The following is a 19,248-nucleotide window of genomic DNA, read 5'->3' on the forward strand; positions in this document are numbered from 1 at the left end:
AGAGCAAACTAATAAATCCACCTACCACCCAGAGAAAATAGTAGGCACACCAGGGTAAGAAACTGCAGTGAGAAATGACCTCCTAAATTGGTAAGTCATATGTTTTCTGGGTTCCCCAGTTACTAGGATTTGAAATTTATGATTATGGTCATTTGGAAACAAAAACAGACACACATTTTTTAAAAGGAGGCAAACTTAAAAACTCTAGAGAGAAAGGAGATTGCTCATGTTCTAGATTCCTTAGACTACACTTTTGTCTTGATTTAATTTGCTCATTTTGAAAGGGGACCCTGCCCTGGAGAACAGTAGGCACTGAAATGAAGCCCACCATAGATCCAGCACCCTACAGGTGGGGCTGGAGGGGCTGGGTGATCTGAAAGTCACGTGTGCCCTGTTCCTCATCTCATATCTGTAAGTGACTAGGAGCCATAACATGTAATCATGAAGCTGTATGCCAAGCAATTCACATTTAATCCTTACCTGTTTTAGGGATTAAGAACCCGAAGCCCCCCAAAGTCTAAAATCTTAGTCACACAACTAGAGCTCAACTAGAGCTCTTTGGGCAACACTTTCCCCCACCTGTCTCAGGTGGGGGGTCACTACTTGTTTCTGACCGGCTCACCTGTTCGTTCCAACGGTGTAGCTGGCTGTAGCGCACCTTGCAGAAGAGGAATCCGTCCAGATACACGGAGTACAGCTACAAACACACAGACCCCGGCCCGAATTAGCTAAGGGAGCAGGTGAGCAGGGTCACCCTCTCCCCAGCCACTCAGCCCGACCCCGGCCCCAGGCGCACCACGTAGCGGCCTCCCAGCGAGTCCGACCGCTGCTGGGACACCGGGATACAGAAGTGCATCTTCATGACGGGAGCAGCGACCCCGAAGGAGCGCAGGGAGACCGACCCGCGGTGGCGACGCGATCAGCTATTCTGCACCGGACAGCGGTGGCGGTAGCTGGGCTGACCTCGCCGCGGAGGCGGGTCCCTGGGCCAGTTAGCCCAAGCCCAAGCCGTCCCCAGGTGGGCGGGGCCGAGACGGTGACCGGGTCCCCCACTCCCTCTCTCCCCGCGGATCTGCAGGCTCCCAGGAGGGACTGGGGACCGGACGTAATCCGGTTAGAGACCCAGGAGAGCGTCAGAGGTCTGGATTGTTGGAGGTTCCTTGAAGGGTAAAGAAAGTGTGTGTGTGGGGGGGGTGGGGTGGGCAGTAGGATCTCCTGGTGAGAAGGTCTAGAGTTTTGATCAGATTTGCATAGGATTCCTGGGACCAACCCACCAAAATTAATCCCGGCTGTATCAGCTCCAGCTGCGGGCAAATCCTGTCCAGGTGCCAGTCCAGTCTCCCCAACTACACCCCACCCCACCCCAGCACAACGCCCCCAGGTGAGGCTACTTACTCCCTGCTGCCACAGTCCAGGAGAAGCTGGCCTTCTCCAAGGGTCTCTGTGACTTGCGGAATGTCCATTCCGCGTTCAATTGGTGATTCAGGAAGGTGTGTGACAACACCTTCAGACCCCACCTCAGCCTCGACTGCTGACATCACTGGATGCCCTGATGGCCTTGAAAAAGTTTCTGCACCATTACTCACCAACACTGGATGCCGGGCACTATGAATTAAAAAAAAAAAAAAAATATATATATATATATATATATATATATACACACACACACACACACACACAGAGAGAGAGAGAGAGAGAGAGAGAGAGAGAGAGAGAGTCTGCCACAACATATGTAACTTAGTTTTTTAAAATCTTTTTTCCCTTTAATATTAATGTATTAGAAACCTCCAAAAATGGAAGCGACTTAGGACTCTCTTGATCCCAGAGAAGCCCTGGTTTCAAATAGTTGCTTCACCCTCTCAACTGGGTTCACCTTAACTACCTGCTCGTCCCAAGTTCTTTCAACAATCTCTCATTTTTAATTTCTGTGAAAAGGAGTCCTTTTAATTCTCTAATTTTGGCTCAGTTGGAATAGAATTCCTCCCACCTTGCCAGTGGTCCCTGGTTGGAGGAAGAGCCTTGTGGACCTGATAGACCAGCATTTGGTTGACTCCATTCTTCCTTCTCTCCTTAATCAGCCCATAACTCTTCTGGTTTTAGATCAACATCCTACAATGACAAAACGGACCCAGAAAGTGAAATAACTTTTCCAGGGTTACAGGGCATTCCCCCGCCCTCTCCACATACATCTGAGAAGTTTACTGAAAGATTTGGGGATAACCCTTGAAAGCTCTTGAAGATGCCTGTCAGCCTTGGGAAGAGCTGGCTGTTGAAAGGGGAATCTGGGACACAACAGGTGCCAGGCCCTAACCTATGTATGCCATTTAATTTTCATAGGAACCTGTAGCTAGGAACCTCTAAAGTGTCTGGCTTTACAAAAAAGGGAATTGAGACTTAGAGCTGTTAAATGTGGGTGGTGTTGCCATGCAGTGGTTAATTAAAAGAATTTAACAGGAACTTGTCTCCTCACTTGGTGGCTTCTAGTTGAGTGGTCTTGAATAAGTTAGTGGACTATTTAAGCTGTACTTTCCTCTTCTATGAAAATGTGTTAATACCTGTACTCATTTAAGGGAATCTTCAGTGCAGGGTGGAAGAGCATTAGAGTTTATTTCCTGCCATTGATCAATGGTCTGGAGGCATCTCACAGTGGCTCCTGGAGCAAAAGCCAATCAGGGAGGCCCTGGAATCTGGTTCAGTCCACAGGGCACCAAGATAGAGTATCTTTGTCAGTCCCAGAAGTGGCCCCAGCCTTCCCTGGAAATTTCGTCCATCTGTGGATGGCCTGGTCTCTGGCTCTGTCCATTGGCAATGTCTAATCAGGATCATTTCCTTTCTCTCATTGTGCACCCCACCCCCAAGCCAAACTGGAACAGGTCCGGCCTCTGTATAAGTCCTTGCCTTCCTACATTCCTGACCTCTGGTCCACTCGGCAGCTCTTTTGAACTCATCCAGTCAGTGGATACTACTGAGTGCCATCTGTATTGTGATGTGTTGGATGCTCTAGGGTCCTTTGGGATTAGCAGGAATATAAAAAACCTAGGCTGCACAGGACAGGTGCACAATTGCACCAGTAATGGGCAGTTCTGAAACGTCCTTGGTTCCTGGATGATCTTCTGGTCTGGAGACCAAAGTTGCCTGAATAGTGTCCTCCAAGTATCCATGTCTACTTGGAATCTCAGAACATGACAATTTAGAAGTAGGGTTTCTGCAGATATATTTAAAGTCAGGCTCAAAATGAAGTCCTATTGGATTAGCGTAACTTTAAAGCCAATGGGAGTGTCCTTATAAGACACAGTAAAGGAGATACAGATGCAGAGGACAAGGCCATGTAAGATAGAGGCAGAGAGGTGGAGATTGGAGTTTGGCTGCCACAAGCCAAGGAACATGTTAGGCCACCAAAAGCCAGAAATAGGCGAGAAAGAATTTTCCCCTAAAGCCCTCAGAGGGAGTACAGCCCCGCCCTTGTTCCAGATTTGTAGCTTCCAAACTGTGAGAGAATAAATTTCTGTGGTTGTAAGCCACTTGGTTTGTGGAGCTTTTTTATAGCAGCCAAGAGATAAAACTACACTAACCCTATGGTCACAATCACCTTCATGCTAGAGCTAGCTACCAGCACCCTGGAGAGGCAGGCCAGGTAGGCCGAGCCCCTGGTACATGCCTTTGTATGGGCCTATGAAAGGAATGAACAGATGGAGGGTAGCCCATAGGAAAGGAGACCTGTGATTGAGGGACATTGTCTTGAAAATAGTGACAAGACTGGCTAGCCCCATGTAGCCCCACTATGGGCCAGGAAGGATACTATGTGTTAACCTGCACAGACTCATTTTACCCTTGAAACAACCACATGAACTTGAAGTGATGGCTATCCCTGTTTTATAGGAGATGAAACATGGTGGAAGGAAATTAATTAATAGTCATGTTTTAGGTTCCGAGTGACTACTTGGAGGACAATATTCAGTCAACTACAGTAGGTCTCCAGGTCAGAAGATCATCCAGGAACCAAGAACATTTCAGAACTGCCCGTTACTAATGTGATTTTATACTTCTCCTGTGTATCCAAGACTTCTTTTTATTTCCTCAAATCCCAAAGGACCCTAGAGCACATAACACAATCAATTCAGGGCAAGTCAAGACAAAGAGAGATACTCACCCAAGTCCTGCAGCCTTACCTTTTGAGCTGTTTGAACCTTAAGGGAGTGAAGGAGACACTGACACATGTCCTGTACGAGGGAATCAGGATCCAGATTCATCACATCACTGAAATAACTTTCAGACTATTTTTTTGTATCTTTTTTTTAAAAAAAAAATTAATTTAATTTAATATTTTACACAAATGGAGCGCAACTTTTCATTTCTCTGATTGTACATGATGTAGAGTCACACAATTCCTGCAATCATACCTGTACATAGGATAATAATGTCCGTCTCATTCCACCATCTCCCCCACCCCACTCAGCTTATTCTTACTAAGGGGATAAAGTCTAGAAAATCAAGGGTTCCAGATGTGGGGGAGGGCATTAGGAAGGGTGTACTCTATGGAAGTGAAACTGCAGGGAATGGAGTCATTGCAGAAGTGACCCTCCAGAGGGGCATGGGAACGTGCTGCCTAGCAGCTCAGTTCCACTCAAGGCCTTTGTGCAGACACCGCATTGAGTGCGGGAATGGAAAGATAAAGACCAAAGATGGGGGTAACTGCTCCTGCCACTGCCTCCTGGAACCATGTACACAAGTTGCTAGCTACCAGCACCCTGGAGAGGCAGACAGGGTAAGGTCTAGGTCAATTATTCTTTGAATGTGCAGAGAATTAATGAAGGCCATAGCATACCAGAGGCAGCCACCCAGCAAGGATACTTGTCCCCAAAAGATATCATAAAACACAAGTAAGGTGCTCCCTGCAAACAGGGTGCACTGGTATAGGAGGCCTGGGAAAACTTGTGATCATCCCCACTTGGACAGTCACAGGGTTCTTTAGCGTATTGAGGGCTCTGAGCTATCTGCAAGAGAAACCCAGAACTTTGTTTTAGGTCACCCTATGGGGGGGGGCTGATGGCCTGGAAAAGCCCGCATGGTGCAGGACAAGCTCAGGCATTTAGAAGTAAAGAAAGGGGCAGTTAAGGGAGACCCCAGGTTGTCTCAGGATTCCTCAGGGTTTGGGCAGGAGAAGTTTAATGGATAATAGAGCCACCATCTGGGGAAGTAACAGGTGTGAGTGTGAGAGGCAGGGTTCAAACTGAGTTTGGACACACTGAGTTTGATGTGCTGGAGGAGATCAGTTGGAGGTCTGGAGTGGAGGGACAGGATTGTGAAGGGGAATGCAGGTGAAGTTAGCTTTTCATCATTGTGACAAAATGCTTCACAAGAACAACTTAGAGCTGGGTGTAGTGGTGCATGCCTGTAATTCCAGCAGCTCAGGAGGCTGAGGCAGGAGGATGGGAGTTCAAAGCCAGCTTCAGCAAAAGCAAGGTGCTAAGCAACTCAATGAGACCCTGTGTCTAAATAAAATACAAAATAGGGCTGGGATGTGGCTCAGTGGTAGAGTGCCCCTGAGTTCAATCCCTGGTACCCATTCACCCCTCAGAAAAGAACAACTTAGATTAAGGAAGGTTTAATTGGGCTCATGGATTCTGAGGTTGCAGCCCATGGCTAGCTGGCTCCAAGGCAGAAACATTATGGCTGAAGGACTTGGTAGAGGAAAGCTGCTCAGCTCACAGAAGCCAGCAAGCAGAGAGAAGGAGGAGGAGAAAGAGGAGGAAGGGGCTGAGAGAAGATAAACCCTTCCAGGGCACAGCCCAGTGACCTACTTTGTCCACCTCCCAGTGGTCCATTCCGTCACAGCCCTCGTTATACGATCATTGTCTGAAATCCTCACTTTGATCCTGGCTGCCTTGGGACCACACTGTCAATACAGAAACTTCTGGAGGACATTCCAGATGCAAACCATCATAGTGTCATAGGAGAGGACAATTGGTGAGGGCACAGAGTGGAAGAAGGGTAGCAGACTGATGTTATGGGCCTTGGGAAGAACCTGCCAGGTGTGGCCAGGTGAATTGGTGGCCTCTGGGGTGAAGTGAAATGAGATTTGTAACCTTGCTGCATTGTTCCTGCTGTGAGCCTCTGGACAAGGAATGCTAAGAGCAGCTGGGTTGGTGGAGTGCCTAGGAAAGGGCCACCAAAGAACCAAGTTGCCTCCTGCCCTCACCCATGTTCTATCCAAGGGAGGAGGAGCACCTGTCTCATCAGCACGTGGATTCTAACTGCCAGCCTTGTGGGGCAGGGAAAGTTCATCAGGCTTCCATACAGCCAGGGTAAGATCACACAAGACCACCCAGTTTCCTCTGCTTAGACCAATGATCACTGGACAGCCTCTGAGCAGTCATTTGGGGAGTGTGAGGGGCAACGCTCTGGTGAGCCCATGGAGAAGAGCCTTCCCCCTGGTAGTTCAAGGCACCAGAGCCCATTGGTACATGGGTTTCCTATGTGCCTGGTTCTTGTGTCTTTCCTGAGCCTGATTCATTCTAGGTCTCCTGCAGGCCTGTGGTGATGGCGGGAGACACCTGCTGTGATGCTGTGTGAGCTCCAGAGGGGACAGGCAGCAAGCACCCCCTTCAGCAACTGTCCTTAAGGGCTGCACAGCTTTTTGGTGGAAAGAATTAGCTGTGCACATCACAGTTACCATCAATATGACGAATGAGAAGGATACTGAACAAATGACCTTTTTTTTCAAGAAACAGGATAAAGCTGGGCTCAGGGTACATGCCTGTAATCCCAGTAGCTCAGGAGGTTGAGACAGGAGGGTGTACAGTTTAAAGCCAGCCTCAGCAACTTAGTGGGACCCTAAGCAACTTAGTGAGACCCTGTCTCTAAATAAAATATAAAAAGGGATGGGGATGTGGCTCAGTGGTTAAGTGCCCCCAGGTTCAGTCCCTAGCATCAAAAAAAGAAAGAAAGAAAGAAAGAAAGAAAGAAAGAAAGAAAGAAAGAAAGAAAGAAAGAAAGAAAAGAAACAGGATAAAAGTGAATATGTGCTATTAAACTATTGCCATTCTATAGATCACAGTCATATACACGCAGAGTTTTAAGGACCACCCAGAATATGACCCAAAAGCTACAGTGGAGTTTCCTGCCTTTCAAAGGTGACATGAATATTACCAAGAAAAATTTCATCCAAGTTGCAGAAGAGTCTGAATAACAATTGCTACTTCATTTGTCATATTGATGGTAACCATGGTGTGCACAGCTAATTCTTTCAGGATTTCCTCAGGAACAAGCACTTCCCACTTTACATGTCCTGTACTGACCTACTTCATCCCTATGGTGACCTTGAGACAGATACTGTTGTCTCTTTTCCATTTGAAGAAACAGAAGCACAGGGCCTCAGGAGCTTCCCAGGGATTCAGCTGATGTCCTTTCTGGACTCTTCTGGGCTACCCAGCTCTCCACCCCCTCTCCATAGTTTCCTTCCCTCTGCTGCCTGGCCTGGCTTCCTGTGTCTCCTTCAGCACCTACTGGGGGGTTGGATGTTTACCTTTCCTGTACTAATTCTCCACAAAACCTCAGGAACAAGGCCACTTCAGGCTCAGATGAGCCACCTGGCCAAGTCTTCTCTTTGAACTCTTGGAGGGGGTCCTATTGAGTGATGGGCACGTGTTAGCAAATAGGGAGGTGATTCCCTAAAACTCTATAAAATGTCAGAACACAAACAGGACTACCTGGAGATCCCCCAAACCAAATACCTCTCACAAAGGTCAGAGAATTCCATGAAGCTCTGACCTCCTCGGGGGCCCATACTGGATCCTTCTCTGACCCCCTATCTCAACAAGGTATTCTATTAGCATCCACTTGTACTTTTCAGTATCAACATTAGCCAGCACCTATGATTCATTAGAGTTTGTGGAAACTTTCACAAATCCATGGGATTTTGTTTGGGCCTCAGTGGTGCTATTCAGCTCTGACTCTAGGTTAGACTCACTGAGGGAGCTTCACAAAAATACAAATGGCTGGGTCCCACCATTAGGGGTCCTGATTTAATAGGTCTGGGGTATCTATGGGTATCAGAATTTTCATACTCTCTAGGTGTGAAATCAACTGGAGCATGAATAAATCCCACTGTGGTTAGATCTCTTCACAGCTAGGAGATTTCTGCAGATTGATTTGGGCTCTGGCTTGTGCCCGCTGGGGGTCTGGTCTTGAAAAAAATGCTTCCCTGCAGGAGAATTTCAGTCATGGGACACCTCTAGTCTGTCAACCATCACCTGGACTATATTCAAAGTCCTTTCCATCCATATGCAAAATAAAGATTTGTTTGACATGCTGCCAGGGACCTACTGAGAGGGAATGGAGGCTCAGAAGCTGAGCAGAGACATTAGTCAGGAAAAAATTAAAAAAAAAAAATCATAGGTACATGGTGAGTACTCACAGGGTGCCAGGCACTCTTCAGAGCACCCAAAATTATTAATTCATTTAATCCTCACAACAAACTGCAAAATAGATACAGTTATGTATATATTACTGATAAGAAAACTGAAAACACAGAGAGGTTAAATATCTTTCCCAAAGTTGTCCAGCTGGTAAGCTCTGCAGCCAAGATTTGAAACTCGACTTGCTTTGGCTCTGCAGTGATATGGACCAGAGTGGACTTTGTGTGAGTCCACAGGGGAATGCTTCTGGGGACTGCTATACCCAAAACCTATTCCTAAATATGAGACCAGGCATCTATAGTTTTATAAATTGCCCCTGGTATTCTTTATGGTTGAGCATGAATCAGTGATCACTCTCGATCACACTATTTGATCACTACTCTGTACTCTGATAGATTTGAAGGAATCAGGTTTCAGTCAGTACAGTGGTTTTTTTTTTTTTTTTTTTTTTTTTTGGTCTGTTTTTTTGTTGTTGTTGTCTGTTTGTTTTAGTACTGTGGTTTTGAAGAAAACTTAAAGGCAGAAATTGTATCAATTTTAAGAATTTAGACTCATGGATTACAGAGTAATATCAAGAAATAAGGAAGCCAGTTCGGTGGTGCACACCTGTAATCCCAGAGGCTCCGGAAGTTGAGGCAGGAGAATCTCGAGTTCAAAGCCAGCCTCAGCAAAACCTTCACCGAGGGGCTAAGCAACTCAGTGAGACCCTGTCTCTAAATAAAATACAAAATAAGGCTGGGGATGTGGCTCAGTGGTCGAGTGCCCCTGAGTTCAATTCCTGGTACCTCCCTCCTCCCCCTGCAAAAAAAAAAAAAGAAGGAAAATAAGGATGTTCAGAGGGACATCACCGTCCCTTTCATTTGGGAGTCAAGGTGGTACAGCAGGACCTTCCTAAGCCCTCCTGGTGTGGCTCTCAGAGGTAGATGCCCACATAGGCTAGGTCTTAGACCTAAAGAATTTTAATTATTTTTCTGTTTGTTTACAACTGATGGCCTTCTCCGGGGGGGGGGGGGGGGGGGGTTATAAGGAACAAGAATGTGTCTTGCTTTCTGAACAAAAGAAGCAATTCCATGGTTGTCAGAAACATCTTGAATTGTAAAAACATGTGTCTTATAGCAAAAGCAATGTCGATTCATTGGATCAAGTTCAGAAAATACAGAGAAGCCAAGGGAAGAAAGTAAAAAGCTTCCTGTGCCCCAAGACAAAGAGGAATTACTCTTGGAGTGTTGTTGGTTTGTAGGTTTGGCACACGTTTGGTACAATTTTAGTTTGTATTTTCTTAGTCATTTTAACTCTGGGTTTATACACTCCTTTCCAACCCCAAAATGAAACTTTTAATACACTTAATATTAAAAGATTAATAGTTTTAGAGCCTTTATTTTTTTTCTTCAAGAATCATCTTCCTTCCTCTGTCTCCCCTTGTTCCCTGATAATAGGTAAAGTAAGGAAACAACTGTATCATTTCTCAGGATAATGAAAGAGTTAATAATAAACAACAGGAAAAACGATTCTGTGGAGAACAGCAAAAAAGAAAATATAATTGATACTGCTCCTTGGCCAAAGTAAATATTATATCAATTATTATTGTTACTCTTTTTTTTTTTTTTGGTACTGGGGATTGAACCCAGGGGTGCCTAACAACTGAGCAACCCCAGCCCTTTTTATTTAGAGACAAGATCTCTCTGAGTTGCTTAGGGCCTCATTAAGCTTCCTTAGCTGCTGGGATTATAGGCATATGCCACCTCACCCAGCTATTATTGTTACTCTTAAATTACCATTTATACAGCATTTATTATCTTCCAGATACCCCCCTTTTTTTTTGCCATACCAATGTTCACAGAAGATCTCACACATGCTAGTCACACATGAGTCACATTCCCACAAAACTACCACTGAGTCACATCCCCAGCCCCAGATGCTATCTTCATGTGTGTTACCTCATTCAACTCTCATGCCTACCTCCCCAATCAGAAAATAGTAATTGTTATAATAGTAATAGTATACTGATTTTAAAGATTAAAGAACTGAGGCAGAAAGGAGTGAGCTTCCTCTAGATCCCACCATTTAACACTGGGAATTGAATTCCCGCTTCTAAGGCTAAACTCTTAACAGCAATTTCTCTAATTTATTTTAAATTTACGTCATTTGAGCTATTCACTACTGATTTTGTTATTGCGAGATTGCAAGAAATCACTGAGTCGATCTTAAAGCAGGAGATGAAACTTCATTCTCCAGCGAGGGGTCTGGATCCACCAGCTGGTGGCCAAGGGGAAGGCGGCAAGTCCATACCCTTAAGCCCTCTCCAGGGGTTCGAGTACACACCTTTTATACCATAAGTAAAGCATGTCAGTGCGTTAATCAGAAGTGGCTGTTGCTATGACTCAAGACCATAAACAAACATCATGAGATCTCAAATCATAAGCAGAGAGGAAGTGGGTCAAAACGACCCTAGCTGAGTACAAAGTAAAGAATGGTTCAGGGAACATTGCCCAAGAAAAATGGGAACCAAAAAGAGAACAATTTTCCATTGTATAAGAATTGCCATTTTGTGTTGCCAAACATGCTATGCCAAGCAACTGTTGATGGGTACAGAGGCGGGGTGTTCCCAAGGGAGAAGCATTTCTTACATGATATGGAGTCTCAGGGTAAAATGAAGTCTGTTTGGTCATGGCCCATATAGCCTGGCCCATAACAATTTAAGCTGTTGCCTGTGAATATGATGTTTTGTGCACCCCACGGGCTCTTTAGAGTGGTATGGAAGAATCATTTTCTATACGGCAGATCAAGCCAGGTACAGCAATGTCACTCATTCATGGAGAGGCAAGATCCCTGGCTCCACAGCAGAAGTTACAGACTTGACACCCAGAGAGTGTCCATATGCAGCCACCCCTGCTAATACCGTCAGACGCTGGCATTCTCGCTGTGAATCTTTCCTCTCCAAAGACCAAAAGACTAGCCAGAAAATAAGCTAACAAAGGCATTCACACTAAAATCGTAGTCAAAATAGTATTTACAAAAGGGTCGCTTTAAGGGGTACTGGGTGAGACTCCTAAAGTGCAAGAAATAAAATCAAGAATTAATAAATGGGATGGATTCAAACTTCTTCTCAGTCACAGAAACAATCAATAATGTGAAGATAGATCCCACAGAGTGGGAGAACATCTTTACTACATACACATCAGATAGAGCACGAATCTCCAGGATATATAAAGAACTCAAAAAACAACACCAAAAAAATAAATAACCCAATCAATAAATGGGCTAAGGAACTGAACAGACACTTCTCAGAAGATATAAAATTGATCAACAAATATATAAAAAAAAGTTCAACATCTCTAGTAATTAGAGAAATGAAAATCAAAATTACTCTAAAATTTCATCTCACTCCATTCAGAATGGCAGTTATCAAGAATAAAAGCAATAATAAGCGTTGGTGACAATGTGGGGAAAAAGGTACACCCATACATTGCTGGTGGCACTGGAAATTGGTGCAATGGAAAGCAGTATGGAGATTCCTTGGAAAACCTGGAATGGAACTACCATTTGACCCAGCTATTCCACTCTTTAGTCTATACCCAAAGGACATAAAATCAGCATACTATAGTATGCAACATCATCAATGTTCATAGAAACTCAATTCACAATAGCTAAACTGTGGAACTAACCTAGATGCCCTTAAACAGACGAATGGATAAAGAAACTGTGAGATATATATATATATATATCACACACACACACACACACACACACACACACACACATAGATGTATACATACATACATATATACACACACACAATGGAATATTACTAAGCATTAAAAGATAATAAAATTATGGCATTTGCAGGTAAATGGATAGAGTTGGAGAATATCATGCTAAGAGAATAAACCAATCCCAAGAAACCAAAGACCGAATATTCTTTCTGGTAAGTGAATGCTGATCCATTATGTGTGTGTGGAGAGGGTGGAGAATGGAGGAACTTTAATTGGGCAAAGAGGAAGACAGGGAAGGCAAGGGGCGCAGGGGAGGAAAGATGGTTGAATGAAAAGGACATCATTACCCTAGATACATGTATGACTGCACATATGGTGCAATTCTACATTGTATCCAACCAGAGAAACGAAAAAGTTGTGCTCCATTTGTATAAATCAAAATGCATTCTTCTGTCATGTATAGCTAATTAGAACAAATTTTGAAAAAAGAAGCACTGGGGTCCAATTCTGCTGGCCCTTCAAGAACTGGCCCACACATCAGGTATTCAAGCCAAGAGAGCCTGGACCATCCCATTTACCATCCACTTGCTTGACTTGGTCCAGTTTTTTTGGAGCACTTTGATGAACATTTCTGCATTCAACCTTCAGGATCCCAGAGAGGCAGGTTAAGTATTATAATTCTAGATTACTGATGGAAAACGCTGAGGCCCAGAGGGGTTCTGAGGACTGGTAATTGATAGACTCATAAACTTTTGTAAGTGAAAGACAATCAAAAAGTTCATGTTAATCAGGGATAACAAATATTCCTAGAATATCGAGGGTTGACTCTGATCCAGGGAGCCCCCAGCTGGGGCACTGCGTTAAGAAGGATGGAGTTAGTGGGAAATAGGAACAGCTAATATTTCTTTTTTGTTTTTCTTAGTCGTGGAGTTATAAATGACACAATAAATCACACACGCTTAAAGTGTACAATTTGGTAAGTTTTTGCACATACGTATACCTATAAAACCATCATCACAATTAAAAATGGGGAACATATTGATCACCCCCAAAAGTTACCTCCTGCCCCTCTGCAATCTTTTCCTCCCATCTCTCCCTGCCTCCCTCTGCCCCAGCAACCACTCATCTGCTTTCTTTCCCTAGGATTAGTTTGCATTTTTAGGAACTCTATAGAATAGATTCATATGGCATGTACTTTGTTGTCTACCCTCTTTTTCTTAGCAGAGTTATTTTGAATTCATCCAGGCTGCTGTGTGTGGTTAGTGCACGCGTGCGCACACACACACACATGAATAACCTTGGGCAGGTTCCTCAAATATATATATTTGGCTGAGTAGTATTGCATTTATTTTAATGATTTTATCTCTTTTCTTTGCTGAGTAGTATTCCACTGTGTGTCTATACCACAATAACTTTATCTATTTATCTACTGATAGACATATTTGGGCTGTATCCATACTTTGGCTTAAGAGTTATTATTTCCCCAGCACTTAAGTTTGGGCCACTCACACACAACACACCATGGAGCATTCACCATTTCCCATCAGCATCTCTGGCTTCCGGGGAGCTGCGGCTCATCGCTACCCCCAGCATGTCCAGAGAAAATTGGATAGCATGTTGATAGTCAATGGAAGCATCAGAATTCAGCTGGGTGCAGCGACACACATTTGTAATCTCAACAGCTGAAGAGGCTGAGGCAGGAGGTTCATGAGTTCAAAGCCAGCCTCAGCAACTTAGTGAGACCCTGTCTATAGATAAAATATAAAAAAGGGCTGGGGATGTGGCTCAGTGGTTAAGTGGCCCTGGGTTCAATCCCAGAGACAACAAACAAGCAAAAATCAAAATTCAAAAAATTTGAAGTACAACTTCTACTGAATGCATGTTACTTTTGTTCCATAGTAAAGTTACAAAATCATCAAGTCAAACTATCAAAAATGGGGAGACTTTGTATATTGAGTCATTTAACTGCCCAACCAACCCCGTGGCATGAGGTAGGTGCACTTCTGCTCCTACTTTACTGATATCTGACTGAGGCACTGAGTGGTTGAGAAACCCGCCCAAGGTCATGCATCTGTTAAGTGACAGATCCAAGATCCAAGCCCAGCCAGATTTGTTCTAGAGCTGACATTCTCAAGTGCTAAACTGCTACAATTACTTGGCAACACATGTATGGGGCAGAGGTGCGGAGTGATGGGGAGTGATTTATTTGTCCCATGAATCTGTAGCATCCATGCTCTGACTGCCACACTCTCATACCTACATTGTCCCCCAGATGTTTAAGTCCACTCTACCACATCTGTCGGCTGCAGAATGTTTCCAACTATGAATTTGTTTTCTGTTTCAAAAATAGACTATTCTAACACAGTTGGTCTAATGTTTTTTAAATGTGCTTTTGACTTCTTTCAAAAAGAGATCAATGAAAACAGGAACGCGTGACTGTCAATGAGCAGTATCTCTGTGTTTGAGAGTCAAGAGACCTGAGTGGTCCTCTTCTCCACAGTACTACTGGCAATGACCACCCAGCCCCTCTCTGAGAGCACGGGCATTTGCTGATGCCTTTTCGGAGAAGTTGTTTTGTTTCTGCTTTTGATTCTTTTTGGCTGCTCTTCCTCAAGAGGAAGGGGACTACATGAATTCCAGCAGTGTGCCTCTCAGCTCTGCAGAAGGGATCAGTCAGAAGTAGTTGGAGCAGGGCCCTCCCTGCCCCTGGCAGCCCCATCATTTGAGGGTTCACATAAAAAGGATTTTGTTTCTTCAACAGACATGAGGGCCTTGCTCCCTGACGGGGAGACAAAGGAAGGGCATTTCCAGCCCTGCCCCGTCCTGTGCACTGCAGACAATACCCTGCTTGGGTAAGTAAGTCCCTCCTGCTGAGCCTGTTTTACCATTCAGCGATCACACTTTGATTCCCGTAAACAAACATGAACTTGGGGACAACCAGCTTTTCCGCATCTCTAGTCAGGGAGTTGTAGGAACAAGGTTGAGCTGGTGGCTTGGCGGTCAGCTGTCCAGGCAAGGTGGCCTGATCTTCAGCCAAGATGGGAGAAGGGGCACATCGAGCAGATTTCTTCTGTGCACCTAGCACTGTGCCTGGGCGGTGGGGGCTACAGTGGAGGTGCCAGATGTTGCCCCTGTGCTTACACAGTCTCAAGGGGAAGCTCAAGTTCTGCAGGATTGCACTGTGGAGGGCGGACACAGAGCGCAGAGCACATGCATGGTGGGGTGTCTGGGGACCGGGAAAACTCACCTGCACTAGGGACCCTTAGCGGAGCCCTGAAGTGGGAGCCTGGATTAGCCAGACAAAGGCCTGGTAGAGGAGAAGGTGGCCAGAAAAGCCACAGGTGTGAGAGAGTTTCAGAGAAACAGACTGGCAGTGAACTTGAGCAGAGAACAGCTTTTAAAATGCTCCCATGGGCTGGGGATGTGGCTCAAGCGGTAGCGCGCTCGCCTGGAATGCGTGCGGCCCGGGTTCCATCCTCAGCACCACATACAAACAAAGATGTTGTGTCCGCCGAGAACTAAAAAATTAAATATTAAAATTCTCTCTCTAAAAAAAAATTAAAATAAAATGCTCCCTTATATATTCCTGTGAGCACTGTTGCTATGAGCTCGGGGTTATCTTCTTCCCCATCCTAGTAAGGAAAAAGAGGCTCTGAGAAGTGACCTGAAGCACTCCTGTTTTTGCAGAGGGACTCCTCCGGGCTCAACACTCACCTTTGTGCACCATTTCACTATGTCACTCCACTTTCTGGAAATCTTTTAAAATGTGCCCATTTTAAAGAATAAACTGAGGCTCAGGAAAAAATTTTTGCTTAAGATGACATACTTTCTAAAACTTTCCCTTTCTCTTTTCCTGCAGCTCAGCTTTCCCTATTTCCTTAAATCATGGAAGCAGCAGAGCCATGTGGGTGCTTCCAAATCTCCCTCTCTCCCTCTCCCTCACTCTCTGTTTTTCTGTCCATTTGTCTCTACCTCCCTCAACAGCAGCTCACAAACTTGAGTGTGAGAAAATACTAAGAACTTTAAACAGATAAATAGAGGTCAGGTGCTGGGGCTTCTCCCCCAGATGAACTGATTGGTGTGCCCTTGAGCAAGTCCTCAGCACCCCACCCCCTACAGTTTCCATTGCATTGTCCCTGTGGGAGGTCAGTAGATAGAGCCTAAGTCAAGAGAGCCACTTCACAAGTGTGGAATTTGGGACATGGACTTTATCAGCAAACCCAGGAAAAGGTGTCTCTTGAGAGAGGCTATGGAATGAGGCCTGAGACTCCAGTTCTCACCCAAAATCTTGAACTAGTTGACTCTTTAGCCAAAGGCAGTTCTCCCCTGGATTACAACTTTGAAAATTAGATCCTCCCACTTTCTATCACCTGTGCTTTGTCAGAATTTCTGATTAAAACTCAAATCCAGGAATATTGCCTGTTGTGTGGAGAACTGGTCCCCTGAAACACAGTAGATCTCACCTCCCAGGCTGTGAGCGCCTCTGATCTACGTTGACCTAGTTTGATGCAACTGGAGAACTTGGAATGCGTCTAGGAATAAGGTGTTAACTCACAACTCTTTAGAGGCAAGTCAGAAACAAAGAGGGGAAATGTGCTCCCTGACCCAGGGGTCCCTGAAGAACTGCAGCCAGGATACAGTTGGGACTAGAGAAGGAATAAGTCATGGAACTGGAAAGTTGCTAAAACTCTCTCTTTTTCTTTTCCTCTTTCTGTGTATCTGTAGCTCAGCTTTCCCTATTTCCCTAAATCATCTGGTGGAATCCAGGCAAGTCAAAGCTGTTCCCCTCGTCTAGGTAAACAAAGCATTTCTTGTAAAATTTTAGAACACACTGAATTGTCCTTGATGTTACCATGTGTAACAGAGGGAAAAATGTATTTTCTTTTGTCTGAGATGTTTGATGTTTTTATGTTTCAGAAATCCCATCTCTGATGGCTCCCTGGTTTTCACCTCACTTGTAACAATCCCAGCCATGGAGCTCATGGAGGCCCTGGTTTGAAGTTTCTGGGAAAGAGAATTTGGTCCATCCCTGGAGCAATGAGCTGTGCTCAGAGAACGTGGCCCTATCATATGGATATGCCTGCTAGGACCTCTGTGTATGTGTCTGTGGGAAAAAGAAAAGGTGAATCTTTTGCTCATAGGCTTTCCTGACTCTGACCTACTGGGACATATCAACCTGGAGATCACTTCTCTGCTCTAATGCCTCTGTCCTGATTTTTTTTAAAAATCAATAGTAATAATTATTAAATAAAATTTATAGAAGACCCTTGTTTTGGACTGAGTGCCTACACTAGGGTCAACTGGTCAAACCAAAATGGAGTCACCACACCAAAATCTTCCAAGAAATCAGAAAGACAGAGAGAGAATAGCCAAACCCCCAACAAGCCATTTTAGCTGGTGCTCCCTCTGCTTTAACCTTAAAAGAAAAATAACTCTGAAACAACCTGTCTGCTTTTTGTTCTGTTTCTGCTTTCCTCAGCCTCCCCTGTCTATAAAACCAACCTCTTTTGTTCAGCTCACTGAAACCCTCTATTTCACAGAAGAGGTGTTGCCCAATTCTAGAACGGCAAGTAAGAGCCAACTAAGATCTTTAACTAAATTTGTTGTAATTTTGTCTTTTGACATAGTAAAAATCATTTAACAAGGAAAAAAATTAAATGATATGTCCAACTGCCTTTTGAACTATGTATTAGATTGATTTTTTTTTCAGTTATGTATGTCAGAAACTGAACTCAATATAACTCAAGCAAAAAGGAAATTAAATGCTCATGAAATACAGATGTTATCTGACTTCAGGCATTCATGACCCAGGAGCTGCCTCTCTCTTGCCACCGCTCAGTTCTGCTTTCCTCTCTCTATTGGCTTCATTCATGTCTACCAAGGACTGCCTTCACTAGGCTCAGGAAGATGACTGGAAGCAGCTCCAGCCTGTGGCCCTAACAGCTAATACTCCCAGGACAGTGCTTCTTAATGGGAGCCCTGGATGGTTAGTAGCGCCCCCTAGTTATCATCTAGGAAATTTGTAAGGACGGTTTTGGTTGTCACAATAATGATGGGGAACGACTGCATGAATTTAATGCTTGACGTGCTGCAAAGAATTGTCCTATACAAAGAAGAATTGTCCGGTGTCCCAAATAAACTGCTAATGCCCTATTGGACTTTATTTGGGTGGAAAGCCTATTTATAACTGATTCTAGGCTTAACCCTATTTTGTGTATAATCAAAGTATTTTCTTGCATGTTTTAAGATACACTGAATTGGCCATGATATTACCATGTGTAAAGCAAGGGGAAACTGTATTTTCTTTTACCTACAGTGTTCCCAAAGGTATTTTGCTATTCTATGTTTTCAGAAATCTTATTACTGATGATAATGTCCCTATGGTGCTGAAGAGTCATACAGCACACCTACACATATCTCTTCTGCCCCCATCCTAGTCATGGAGATTCTACACATTTAGAGCAAGTGTCTGACTCCTTAATTGTGTATTCTAGCATAGGCCTGCATCTACACATTGATGCATTATTATTATTATTTGTTGGGGGGTGTGTGCTGGGGATTGAACTTAGGAGCACTTGACCACTGAGCCTCATCCCAGCCCTACTTTTGTATTTTATTTAGAGACAGGGTCTCACTGAGTTAGTTGCTTAGCAGCTCACTAAATTACTGAGGCTGGCTTTGAACTTGTAATCCTCCTGCCTCTGCCTCGCTCGGAGCCACTGGGATTACAGGCATGCACCACCTCACATGGCAACTATTATTTTTTATATATTATTTTCATAACTGATTTTATGTTATTATAAGCTATTTTATTTCTCTTTTGTATTATTAACTTTTTAAATGGCATGCACATTATTGATAAGTTTTCTTTTAGTATATTAAAGAGATGATTAAAAAACGTGGGATTTGAGTGAGAGAACCACTGTGTGAGAGAACACAGCCCACTCTTTTTTCTTTTTTGTCTTTCTTTTTTTTTTTTTTTTTTTTTGAGGTACTAGAGACTGAAACAAGGACCTCATGCATGCTACGCAGAAAATCTACCTCTGAGTCACATTCCAGCCCTTTTTTAAAATTTTGAGACAGGGATTCACTAAATTGTGGAGGCGGGCCTCGAACTG

At 44.2% G+C, this 19,248-nt stretch overlaps 1 protein-coding gene across 3 annotated transcripts in view; it reads right to left on the reverse strand.

The window, feature by feature from the left end:
• Positions 1-929, reverse strand: part of SNX31 (sorting nexin 31) — a 60,166-nt gene extending 59,237 nt beyond the window's left edge. For all 3 annotated transcript variants that reach the window (XM_081266151.1, XM_081266150.1, XM_081266149.1), the window contains exons 1-2: positions 797-929; positions 623-697 (exon numbers count right to left, since the gene is read on the reverse strand). In XM_081266151.1, the coding sequence (XP_081122277.1) occupies positions 623-697; positions 797-862 (141 nt within the window). In that variant the 5' untranslated portion in view covers positions 863-929. The remainder of the gene's footprint in view (positions 1-622; positions 698-796) is intronic.
• Positions 930-19,248: the final 18,319 nt, after the last annotated feature.

Source organism: Spermophilus citellus (assembly GCF_964194105.1).
Source record: "Spermophilus citellus genome assembly, chromosome: 14".
Lineage (NCBI taxonomy): Eukaryota > Metazoa > Chordata > Mammalia > Rodentia > Sciuridae > Spermophilus > Spermophilus citellus.